Raw genomic sequence first — 12139 nt, 5'->3', positions numbered from 1 at the left:
AAGAACGTTACCGTTGTGCCAAACCTGACCGTACAAAAAGAACGCTTTAGAAGCCCTGACCATTTTCCGTCGGCGCTCAGCTTAGCATGACATGTAATCTTAATTTCATCGATCCTTTATTCAGGCAGTCCAATCGACAAATGTGTGAAGTTACATACTGTACCAAGCTGAGTGACGTCGCTTGAATACGTGGGTCCTACAAAGCTTTTATTAATATCGTCGTTGTTAGGATTACGGAAAGAATTACTAGTGGCAGGAGGTTTTCTCTTAAACATATCTCATTAAACATATCTCATTAAAAGTAATGGCTAATTCAGCATTTTGTATTTTCTTTAAGATGTTCTCTTTATTTCGCAAGATTAACTTCCAATTATGAGAGATTGGGAGTTCAGTATCTATCCTTAACCCATCATTCCCAAGGGTCTTGGAAAGGTATATATATCTACAACCCATCCCTCTTGGCACAAAGAGTAGACAACTGCAGACTGTATGGTGTCTGCCCAGGTGGCTACTGTTTGGCTCTGGAGGTGGCTACTGTTTGGCTCTGGAGGTGCCTCTGTCACAGGTTGAAGTCGGACAACTCAGCCTCCGAGACTCGTCTCCAGGACCTGAAAGAATGCCTCGCGTGGCAAAGACATGGAATAATGACCCATAACGGGGTTGGGTAGCCAGTGACTCTCTTTTTTTTCGTCAGATTGTCGAACACTTCATTACTGTTGGAAAAAAGTTTGGGGAGCCAGCTTGCTTGTCGACAACCCGACAATACGGCAGATACACCTGAGGTGCATGGTACAAGTATGACAAATGTACCTCACCTAAGTCGACACATATATAATATATAGTCTATTACCATAGCTTTAAGTATTGTGAAATTCGAGTAAATTGCGGAAGTGTACATGGGAACTACAGGCAAAAGTTTCCCTTAATGATCGATAGCATCTATCACACGTTTTTCATCTGTTCTTCAATTACTAAATTTATATATACGATCTTGCTGGTTTATGATTTCTTATTTTCTACCTTTTTGATTAAGTAGTAATGTTTAATGATAATTTTCATTTTTCAATTACTTCTATAGTTGTACTATGTATTTTGAATGACTTCTAATGAAATAATATTTTCATTTCTGATTTCCTTCAAACTTCTCAGGACAACGCTATTGTTGTATTAATCTTAAATGTATACAACCATTCGGCAATAATAATTCTATTGCTTATGTTTCCAGAATTATGTTTTTTAAAGAAGTTACAAAATTAGGCATAACTCTGCTTTGATATATTTTGTTTATAAAAAAGTAACTGTTCAAGATACCACGTTTGCCTTTCACATAAATATTTGATTTTTTTTTAAACAGAAATGAATATGATTTTTTTTATCCCTAATGCAGGTGCAGTTCTTTTTATGTATACCAGCAACTCTGAGTCCGAAATATATTTTTGTACTCCCTCCGGCTTATTCAATAACCTCGGAGACTTCTGTGGTCGTTTTGAGATTAAGATCTGAGTATATTTTCTAATATCATCAGTGTCGTGACAAAATGAAAATATATTTCTTTCATATATGGATAAAAGTCACCATAGTTAGGCTCCTCAAACTCATAGTTCCCCCAGTTTCGGTGAAATTTCTACTTTTTTGTGTATTTTATGTAAATTTAAGTATCCTCGTCAAGATAATTAATCTAACAGCTACCAATGTTTTTCTTTAATAAAATTTGCTAATCTAAAACTGATAAACTATAAGGTCTTTAACAATTGACGATTGTCGTAATGGTTAGAAAAGTCAGAGTTACTAAAACGTGCGGTAAGCAAATTTGGATTACCAATTTTTCTATTCCTAATACACTTGGAGCGAAAAAATCTAATTGACTTAGCTGAAGGAAGTTTGAAATCAAAAGTATAGCTTAGGATGATAGCGAAAATGCATTTCCTTGGGCTTGTTGCTTCCTGATAATAATTGGTGCGTATAATGTATACGGTTATCTCTAAATGATTTGGATGTATTCATTGACTTAGTTGTTCTTGTATCATACCAATAGTACTTCATTTTTATTGCAATTTAATTATCAAACAAGCGCTTTATCGTTATCTAGAGATTACATGGTCAAGCGTACAAAGAGACAAGAAAATAATTGTCTAGACAGTTACAAATGCCAACAGGACATAGAAATTTTAATATTCCAATGATGTAGTTCTAAAAGGAGAAATAAAGACATCTTTCATTTTTTAGTATATTAAAAAAGGTGCAATAATGTTATACAATATAATAGAATGGCACCACAATGCAGAATTTTAATCACAGATTTGTCTCACTGGGCTATGTATAAATAATACCAACCCTTTCATAACAATGCTAGATAAAAGGTGAAATCATTTGAAAAATAAATAGACATATCGATCTTTAGGAGGAAATATATTGTCATTGAATGAATAGCCACTAGTTTGATTATTTAATGAGCACATTATTCTTGTTTTCTTCAGATTTTCAGGTACTTATGAAAGACAGACACAGAACATTGGACTAGTTTTTTCCCTTGCCTTGTTTCGGCACCTTGTTGGCCGTCTTCGTGGCTGCACTCCCTTACTCTATTCTTGTATCTTCTTTTCTTTTTCTTTGTTATCATATTCATGGTATAGGAAGAACTGAGATGTGAATAGCTGTGGAAAACTACAGAAGACATGCGCGTAACAGCTAGGAAAATTTTTATCAGCAGAAGGGCTTCACCATACAGGATCAAAAGCAATTTGAAGGGTCGAATGTAAACTATTGTTTTCGAGAAGTATTGAGTGACAGACGTCATGCAGTCTTATTTCAGAATATTGTTAAATAGATCTGAAGTGTAGAAAGGTTATTTTTAATGCTGCTCGTTTAATGTTAAAACCCTTCTTAGTTCAGAATTATGAAAATGTAGTATAAAAGGTTAGGAAATTTATGTGTGAGACGAATTTTGTTACCAAGGATTTAGAGAAGAAAGAAGGAAAGAACAGTATAGATTACGATAAGAAACCGTACATAGAGGAAATGATTCACGAAACAAAAGTATTCCTGTATAGACAAGGAGAATATGGATAATCTATGAACAAAGCGTAAGTAGAAAAGGCATGTCGAACAAAGACTAAGTTTCTAAAAAGAAAATATATTCCAAAATCAACTAAATCAAATGAAAAAAGAAGATTCTAGTAGGTACATTATAAAGATTGACTTGAACGGTCTCAAAAAACTATCAGACATTAGTTACTTTAGTGGTGGATATTGATATTTTGGTGCTGTTTGATTTCGACAAGGGTATAAGATCACCTAAATTTGTCTCGTGAGAAATTGTGGGGATGAGAAATTAATTAAAGAATATAGATTAATTAGATTTGCGACTACGAGAGAAAAGTATCAGAATAAATGGGTTAACTTTGCAAGTTTTCAAACTCTTCCAATATCATTTCAATGCGTGTTTGCAATTTCATCGTCAGAAGTAACCCACCAGGACACTGTCAGCGGACGCGAGTGTCTCGACACATGAAAGGGTTTCTACCTGCGACAGTGGGGGCCATAGTCTTAAAACAATGTGGTAGTAGGGTGCAGAGTGAACACACGTGCAGGTGCAGGTGCAAAGGTGCATGTAACTCAAAACATCGGTGCATGGTGCAAACATACAAGGTACTGGGCATGCAGTGCAAGATCAGGCGTGCGTGCAGGGTTAACGACACACAGTGTTAGATTTGGTGACAAAAGTGTAGGTAAATAATGAGATCAAGAACTTAAACTAACTGGCACTCCATGGTGGGAAGCATCCACATTGCACACTTATTCGCCTTAAGTGGGTGTGGACAACTCGCCTCCCACGTCCTGTATCGAGTGTGGACAGTCCAGTGGGAGGCGAGTGAGGCTATGACGTATTTACGGATCAAGCGGATCACACGACGACCAATGGCACTTATGGAAAAATTATGAAGAAGCTTTAGCTTATTGCCAAGGCCTCCATACGTCCTCAGATTGCTGATGGTCACGGTCGTGGACGGCAAGATTAATAGCAACAGGATTATCGTCATCAACAACGACAGGCACCACCTTATGCGGGGCATATCTGTGACTTCCTCCCTGGCAGGACCCTTCTCGTGGCCCAGTCGGGTATCCGAAGATGGGGCGAGGAGCGAGCAATGGCTGGCGCCGTTGCTCGTGAGAGTCGACGCCGGTGCGACTTGTCCCTCTCAACCTTGAGTTCCCGCTCGAAGGTGTGGGTTGTTGATGATGTTGTCCCAATTCTTCCCGAAAGTTAAGACTCATCAATGGTGACGACTTCCTCAACAAAGGGGATCGTGAACCAGAACGTCTCGTGGTCATGTCCTTTGGGTTTCCCTGTGTCTTCTGGGGAGTCGCTTGGTCGAGAGCTGCAGCTGGATCTTCTTGCCATGAGGTAGTCGTGGGAATTGGGGATTCTGCCATACTAACACACGAGAGGGGAGAGTCGAGACTTGAGCAGGAGAAATATTCATCGGAAACATCTTGGAGTTCCGATAGCGAACTCTCGCTGGCTGCAGAAGTCGCTGGAACTGAAACTTTGTACGAGGAAGAAGTCTGCTGGATATCCGTCGAACTACTAACTGAGCAAAAAGGTGACTCTATCTCCTTGGTCATGCTGTCATTCACTTCTGACCCTTGGTTTAGAGCGTTGAGGAAAGTACGGTCCAGAGTAGCCTTGGTGTGCGCTGAATTGTTCATTGGTCTAGTTAGAGATGCACAAAGAACACTGTTATCAACCATGACACCACCGTCGCTTTTAAGAGGAACAGTGACGGTTTTGATGACGCTCGGTGTAGTGGTCGAGTTTGTTCCAGACTGATTTGTTGCTGGAGCAGGAAGTATGAAGGCTATGTCGCCGTTACTGAGCTGTGTGGGTATAAGTTTGATACTTGGCATTACGGGCTGGGCGGCTGAGGCTACCATACCCGGGACCCCTTGAGGAGCAAAGTTTGTTGACTGGGGGACCGTTGCAGAGGGGGTGTTTGAGATCACCGGCTCTGGTGCAATCGTTAACTGAGGTTGAGCTCCGAGTGAGTTTCCTGAATTTTGCACGAATGAGTCTTGTGGCCTCTCTGCATTGACGGTGGTGACTGGAGGAGCACCGACTGTGAGTGTCTGTGGGACGTTGGGTGGGGGCAGACTGGTGAAGGTGGTGGTGGTAGCAGGAGTTGGAGGAGGCATACCTGAGTTGTTCACCACAAGAATGATGGGGGCAGTAGACGGTGCCAGCGTCACACTGTTGTGGAGGTAGTTGTTGCTGTTGCTGTTATTCGTGTTGCTGCTGCTGCTGTTTGTAGTATAGGTCGTGGAAGAGGAGTTGAGATGTTGTAGCAGTCTTGCTTGAAGGTCGTCGGGTAGTCCTTTGACGCCAGTGAGGAAGCGTGTGACCTCTGTGGCACAATGTTTGAAGCCCGCGGTGTATTTGCCGTTGGTTTCTTTGCACTGACGGCGTAGCGCAGCTTCTTGTCGATGCAATGCTTGCACGTACTTCACCGTCATTTCTAGGACGTCTGCCTTCTCTAGTTTGCTATACTGCGAGGGCTGTCGGAAAGAAAAGGACTGTGATTAGCTGACATGGTATATCTAGTAAACGGGCAAATAAGCCTGACTTAGTAGTGTTTATTGTTGCACTGGTTGTGGGCAGACGTGGGAATTTCAACGTGTTCAGGTGTTTCTCTGTAGTAGTAATAAATAAATCACAACTCATGTAAGTGTGTATTTCAATATGCTACCACACTTGAGTGTAATTATGTTAGAGATAGTGCACACATAATTCCCCATTAGCTCCATATGCCACAAGTTTTGCTTGTGAGACTAACTTATTAGTCAAAAGGATTCATAAATGTCTATCTCTATTGGTTTAATATAACTGGCGTCACTTTAAAGAAAATGTGTTAAGTATTAAACATCTGTCTACCAATAACATGTGATTTCCAAACATCTTACTCGTATCCTGCTCCCATATCTTAATCCTTTTATTTATTTATTTTTTATTTATCTATCTATCTTTAGCTGGGAGAGGAATAGCATGCATGATTATCTTCACTCAAGGCTCTAAGAGAATATATTTTTTATATTCTATCGACTTTCTATTGTCCAAAACATCACAAGTTATAATTCCGTAATCCAGCGGCACCTCTTTATATCACATCCTTACAACAAATGTGTCTTCATAATTACATACTCACAAAGTTATAACTAAGATTGTTTCAGGTGGCTACTAAGAAAAAACATAACTTCTTTGGTACTTACGTCACGTTTGAGTGCTTCCAGCACGAGGTTTTTAAGTTCATTGAGCGAAGTATTCATCCTCTGACGCCTTTTCTTTTCCATCAGTGGCTTGTTACTCTGCAAGAAATAGAAATACCAATGAGTCAGACTACACGCTGTACAGTTGCACATGAATTAAACTGTTGTACTTATTCCTTGAACCTGACAACTCTAATATATCTATTATATATTTCTCTAACACTGCGAGCTAAGTGTGAGTCACACTAATTTTCATCTTAATTTACTTCAAGAGTTATCAATATACATATCATTTCAAGCCAAACTGCAATTAGTGAGAATATTGTATTACACTTAACTTTATAAATTCAGTGCAAGCGTTTGAAATAAGACCTATAAAACTATCAAATAAAACTAAAAATAAATCTGAATCCAAGGTTATTGACAGCATTAATCTCTCATTCCACCAAAGAAAATTCACTAAACGGGTTTATAAGCATAACATTTGATTCAGACAAGTACGCATTACAACTGTGAACACCTGTGGACGTAACACATACAGACACGTGCGCATACATGCATACGCACACGTGTATGAGTGTGTGCATTCATAAATTTGTATATATATATATATATATATACAGTATATATATATATATATATATATATATATATATATATATATATATATATATATATACATGCATAAATATATACGGATATAAAATAAGCTCCCTCGCAAACATGCATACACGTACAAGAGATGATCAACCTCTCATAAGGGCACAGAAAATAGTGTGATGAGTCACAGTACTTATAAGGACTCTTTTCAACATCTTTAACTAATATCATTAATCGATTCGTAAATGTGGCGTTATGTATGTTGATTTTTCACACCAAAAACTAATGTTTGTGTGTTATTGTACAGTATCTGTAGTGCCTTATTACCTTAAATGAAATAAAGTGTACTCGTTTTATTGGGCTATATAATATCTTTCCCCTCTCATGTACCAATGTATGAATACCGTATATCTATTCATGATACTGGAGTGTCCATCTTTGATTTGTTTTCTGAGAAACGTGCATAGTTATCAAAACTATTACATTTAACAATCGTACTGCAACTTAGGTGAAATTTAATTTCATAAAGTTTGAATAATTACTCCTAGTATAAAGTTGTTTTTAAGCTTAACTTTCCCTCTACGAATTAGAAAATTTACTAAAGTATCTTTGAGTTCTTCCCAAACTTCATGAAAACACAGATGCCTTCAATTCCATAAAGTTGAAAGTTCTATTCTACTCAAATGACTTCCCAGCAATGAAGTCGTGTTTATACGTTGGTTGAGGCCACGCCAAGTTCAGTTTTGAGGCACCTCATAAGCTTCTTCAGGAATCCAGGAATGACGGATCCAGATGAGCACCTGAGCAGGGCTATCGGCCGGAGGGAAGTATTTCCATTTTCTATTTAAGTCAATTATTTTACATTTGTTGTAAATAAAATATGTCCCGAATAAATATGATATGAGAATTTTTAGGCACTGGCTTTGTCTATATATATATTTTTTTTTGCTTCTAATGAGTTTAAGTATCTTTAGGTTTATAACATGGGAGTATCCCAGATTTGTTTAATGCTTTGTTCCCACTGATTTCATTGGGAACCTTTTAAGGACTCACAAAAACTAGTTTTACTTTCAGTCCCATCTGAGAACTGTTTCGTAATTTCTCTAAATATCTCCACGTTTTTCTCATTTCATCGTACAAACGATGATGCCACTGCCGCTTTGTCAGAGATTCTGGAGTTCATCTCGAGGTTTTCGCATATCTTTTCAACATTATCACTATCACTGGTAATTCCTTGATTCCACGTTACAGTACATTTTATCAAAATTCCTTTAAAAGATTATATTACTTTAGATTTAATCTCTTTTGCATAAAACATGGTTATCTCTGCAAAGAAAAGGAAATAAAAGAGAAGAAGTGACACAACCGGCATAGCGGCTGTCATTCCTGTTACTAAAGACCACTTATCAAAACAAATCATTTTCCTTACCCTTCGCTCGGCGGAGACGGATCTCCTCGAGTTTAGTGTATCGGCCGTCATGCCTATGGGAGTAACTCCTTCCGCAAGAGATTCGTCTTCCACACTCTGATAATTCAAACTAAGATCTTCTGTGCCAGGGGATGAGAGTGCCAGTTCGTCAGTGGCATCCTCTCCCAGCGCCTGCAGTTTGTCTTCTGAGACGATATCCACCATCGTGAAGATCGTAGACTGTTGTAACGGAGGGGGAGGAGGGTGCCTTGGAGTTGGGAGGGGGAGGGGGAGGGGATGGAGGAGGAGCTAGGAGAACTTGCCGGGTAGGAATTCGGAGAGAACACGGGCGGGAGTATATCGCTTAGAGCTACGTTTGTGGAGTTTGGCGGAGAATTAGAAGCGATGAAAAAAGTTCTATGCAACGAGAGGCGGTGTCTGGAGTTGCACAGGCGCAGGAACTGGTATTGTACAGATGGACAGGTTGGCGAGAGGTCCGGAGAGAAAGGTGTCTCAGTTCGGGGGGGTGGGGGAAGTTTTTATCGTCTTCCTTTTTTTATGCTTCTAGTATTGCCTTCGGAGACTGATCCAATGACATTTTTCTCTTGTTTTACTATGATGCTGCTGCCGCAAGTGTTTGTTAGTCATTCTTGTTGATGCCATCTAATTTGGGGCTCTACAATTCATGGCTACCTGTGGAGGAAAAGAAAATCCATTTAGGCATTTTTCTTATGTGCTATAATATTGTACATTTTCTATATTTATGAATGAATTAAAAAAATGATAGCTACCTGTGGATGGAAAGAAAATCTGTTTAGGCATTTTTCTTATTTGCTATAATATTGTACATTTTCTATATTTATGAATGAATTAAAAGACTGATATATATTTTCTGTGGTTGACAGTGATAATATAAGAATAGAAAATTATATGTGTACAAGTTTAACAAATTATCTTAGTTCATTATTTACGTTCATTAGAAATGTAAATATCTGGCTTCATAATTTACTATTTCTCGACGCAAATTAGAAATGAATAGTGATATCGTGACAGCGAAAATTAGAATAAGTATAGGCGGACCAGAGTTATATCTAGGAAAAAATTCCCTCTTGGATAAAATTCTAGGGAGTCAGGGGGAATTGATAACAGACGCTTTCAGACTGAAACAGTTGAAGTATTTATCTTTCTACAAACTAAAATTTCAGATTCTACAATCTGTATAATCTAAAGAAGATCACATTTTCTTACATGGCACATGTTGAATTAACAATAAGAAATGATATTTCATCTGTTTAGTTGGATAAATTTGTAAAAAAGAAGAGAAGAAATTCCGACAAAAGGGTGCTACAGGATGACACAAAAGGTTATAAACTACTGTGCTAGAGAATGGTGGTCAGGAGGGAGAAAGACATAATAGTTAATAAAATGCTCAGTATAGATTGAAATTATATTTGTTCTGTAGAAGCCAGAATATAGCATCATTGCAGGAAAAATACACACAAACTACACTCTGTTTGTCCCAACATATTTCATAGACATTCTTTGACAATGTTCATCAAATGCTGGTTTTCAGTTCCTAGATTTTACTGAATTATCAGCTTTTAACCCTTTTTATTTTTATCTTAAGATAATGTTTACACTTTTGCTGGGAATCCTGTACCAATGGTTGATATTTTTGTTTTCGAAAACATCTTGACTAAGTTCAATACACGTTTTGCAACAAAAAATCGATAAAAAAAAAACCCACAACCACATGCAAACTACGTATTGAATTAATTTCCAATAAACCTATGATCAATAACTGCAACATTCAGAGATCAAGGAAAAAAGAAGCAAGTCAGACAAGTCCTAAGCCCACTCAGAGAATGAACCTTCAAGTGTCATTCTAGATATACAATTATCATAACAAACCCCGTCCTCAAATACATGACGTAGCTTGCAAAATTCACCCAAAATCGAGACTTGAATAGATAATAATCTATAACCTCAACACAACAAGCGGTCATCTAAGCCCCAACCCCTGCCTCTGAATCATCGGCCCGAGTAAAGGTTTGGGTCCCCGGGATTGGTGGAAATCCAGGAGAGGGGCGGAGCCAAGATGACTTTTTCTGGTATGATGAGAAGTGTAATGTACATATTAACTCGCTTTCTTCCAAAGGAGTGCCATAAGTCTGTATAATATAACTTTTTAGTAACCAGAATAAAGAAATGAGTGCCGCAAAAGAGTTTACCCGAGATAAAGTGAATCGAGTGGATACTACGTGGCTGAAGGGTATAGTCGAGTGACAACCAAAATGATAGAATAAGTAGCCAACAACCCGATATGCGTGAATTTGAGATTTTTTTGAATTGCACGAGAATTATATTTTGTTTCAAATACATGCAGATTTGCCGGTGCCAAGATAATATATATTTTAAAAAATAGCCATACGTAGATAATGTGTGTGCGTACAGTATATGTGTGTATAAGTGTATGTATGTTTATAAGTATGGATTTATACATGTATAAATTTATGTATGTATATACAGTGCGTAAGTATGTATATAGGTATGTATGTATGTATGTATGTATGTATGTATGTATGTATGTATGTATGTATGTATGTATGTATATATGCATGTATGTATGTATGTATGTATGTATGTATGTATGTATGTATGTATGTATGTATGTATGTATGTATGTATGTATGTATGTATGTATGTATGTATGTATGTATGTATGAATATATGTATGTATGTATGTATGTATGTATGTATGTATGTATGTATGTATGTATGTATGTATGTATGTATGTATGTATGTATGTATGTATGTATGTATGTATGTATGTATGTATGTATGCATGTATGTATGTATATATGTATACATGTGTATAGTACGCATGTATACATATTTCTTCCAGAAGACCCAAACACCTCCTCTCACCCAACTGAAATAGACTGGCTTTAGCCCGAACAATATGTATAAGCTGAGTAAAACCATATAACGCTAAATTAAGACAAATCTATTTAGTAAGTCGTGGTGTTTAAGGGTCAAGACTATAAGGCTGTGGGAAGAGATCAAACCATGTGAGATTTGTATCTAATGGTGCGTTGATGTCACCAGTGCAACTTGTCAAACGGTAGCAAGAATAATGTAAAAAAAAAAAACTCCCAACTCGTAAGAGATTATTTGTTTTCTTTTTTTCTCTATTTTATAGTATATCAGAGAGGAGAAGATATAAATCTCTTTTCATGGTTCCAGGTATTCTTGAACTAAATTATAATCTAATTCTATCTCTTTTTTTTAGTACAAAAGTATCTCTGTTCCAAGGCAGTCAAGAAAAATGGTATTTGCCAAAATGCATAGAGGTCAAAACACGGAATTCGTATTGCTGCGCTACTATCATAGATATTCCAGTTTCTGCACAAATTAACTAAAGCTTAATATTTGCATTTTCTAAGCAAAGCTTTAACAGGCTGCTTCTCATACTACAACTGACAGTTGCTAAGTTCTGATTTTGTTTTTTGTTCATTACTAACTGTTCTGAAGGCTGGGAGTGGAATGTGGATTTAAAATCCCATCTTCTTTTTTTTCCTCTTCTTAAGTGCTTCCTTCTCTATCTATTACCTGCCAATTAAGTTCTTTTTCAAAAGAGCCTCCGGTCGATGACCTTTGCCCTTATCGTTCATTGTTATCATAAACAGGAGAGATTTGGAAGCGTTAAACATGGCAAGGGTATGAGTAGGCTAGTCGAAAGCAACCTCTACATGTGGAGGAATAAAGAGATTGACCCACGCTCCCCAGTAATTTCAAATGGGTTCTCACTGCTCCGACCGAGAACTTAAGGAACCAAATGACAGTGCTCTACAGTGAATACAGTTTTG

General features: G+C 37.6%; 1 protein-coding gene across 1 annotated transcript in view; it reads right to left on the bottom strand.

The window, feature by feature from the left end:
• Positions 1–2248: 2248 nt before the first annotated feature.
• LOC143029445 (uncharacterized) overlaps positions 2249–12139 on the bottom strand; it is an 18902-nt gene continuing 9011 nt past the window's right edge. The window contains exons 2-4 of the mRNA XM_076192090.1: positions 8291–8962; positions 6265–6360; positions 2249–5553 (exon numbers count right to left, since the gene is read on the bottom strand). Coding sequence (XP_076048205.1) covers positions 3955–5553; positions 6265–6360; positions 8291–8494 — 1899 coding nt within the window. The 5' untranslated portion in view covers positions 8495–8962 and the 3' untranslated portion in view covers positions 2249–3954. The remainder of the gene's footprint in view (positions 5554–6264; positions 6361–8290; positions 8963–12139) is intronic.

The sequence above is a fragment of the Oratosquilla oratoria genome, chromosome 11, assembly GCF_046742065.1.
Source record: "Oratosquilla oratoria isolate Oo_2021 chromosome 11, ASM4674206v1, whole genome shotgun sequence".
NCBI classification, from domain to species: Eukaryota; Metazoa; Arthropoda; class Malacostraca; order Stomatopoda; family Squillidae; genus Oratosquilla; species Oratosquilla oratoria.
This window is presented reverse-complemented; position numbering and strand designations above follow the sequence as displayed.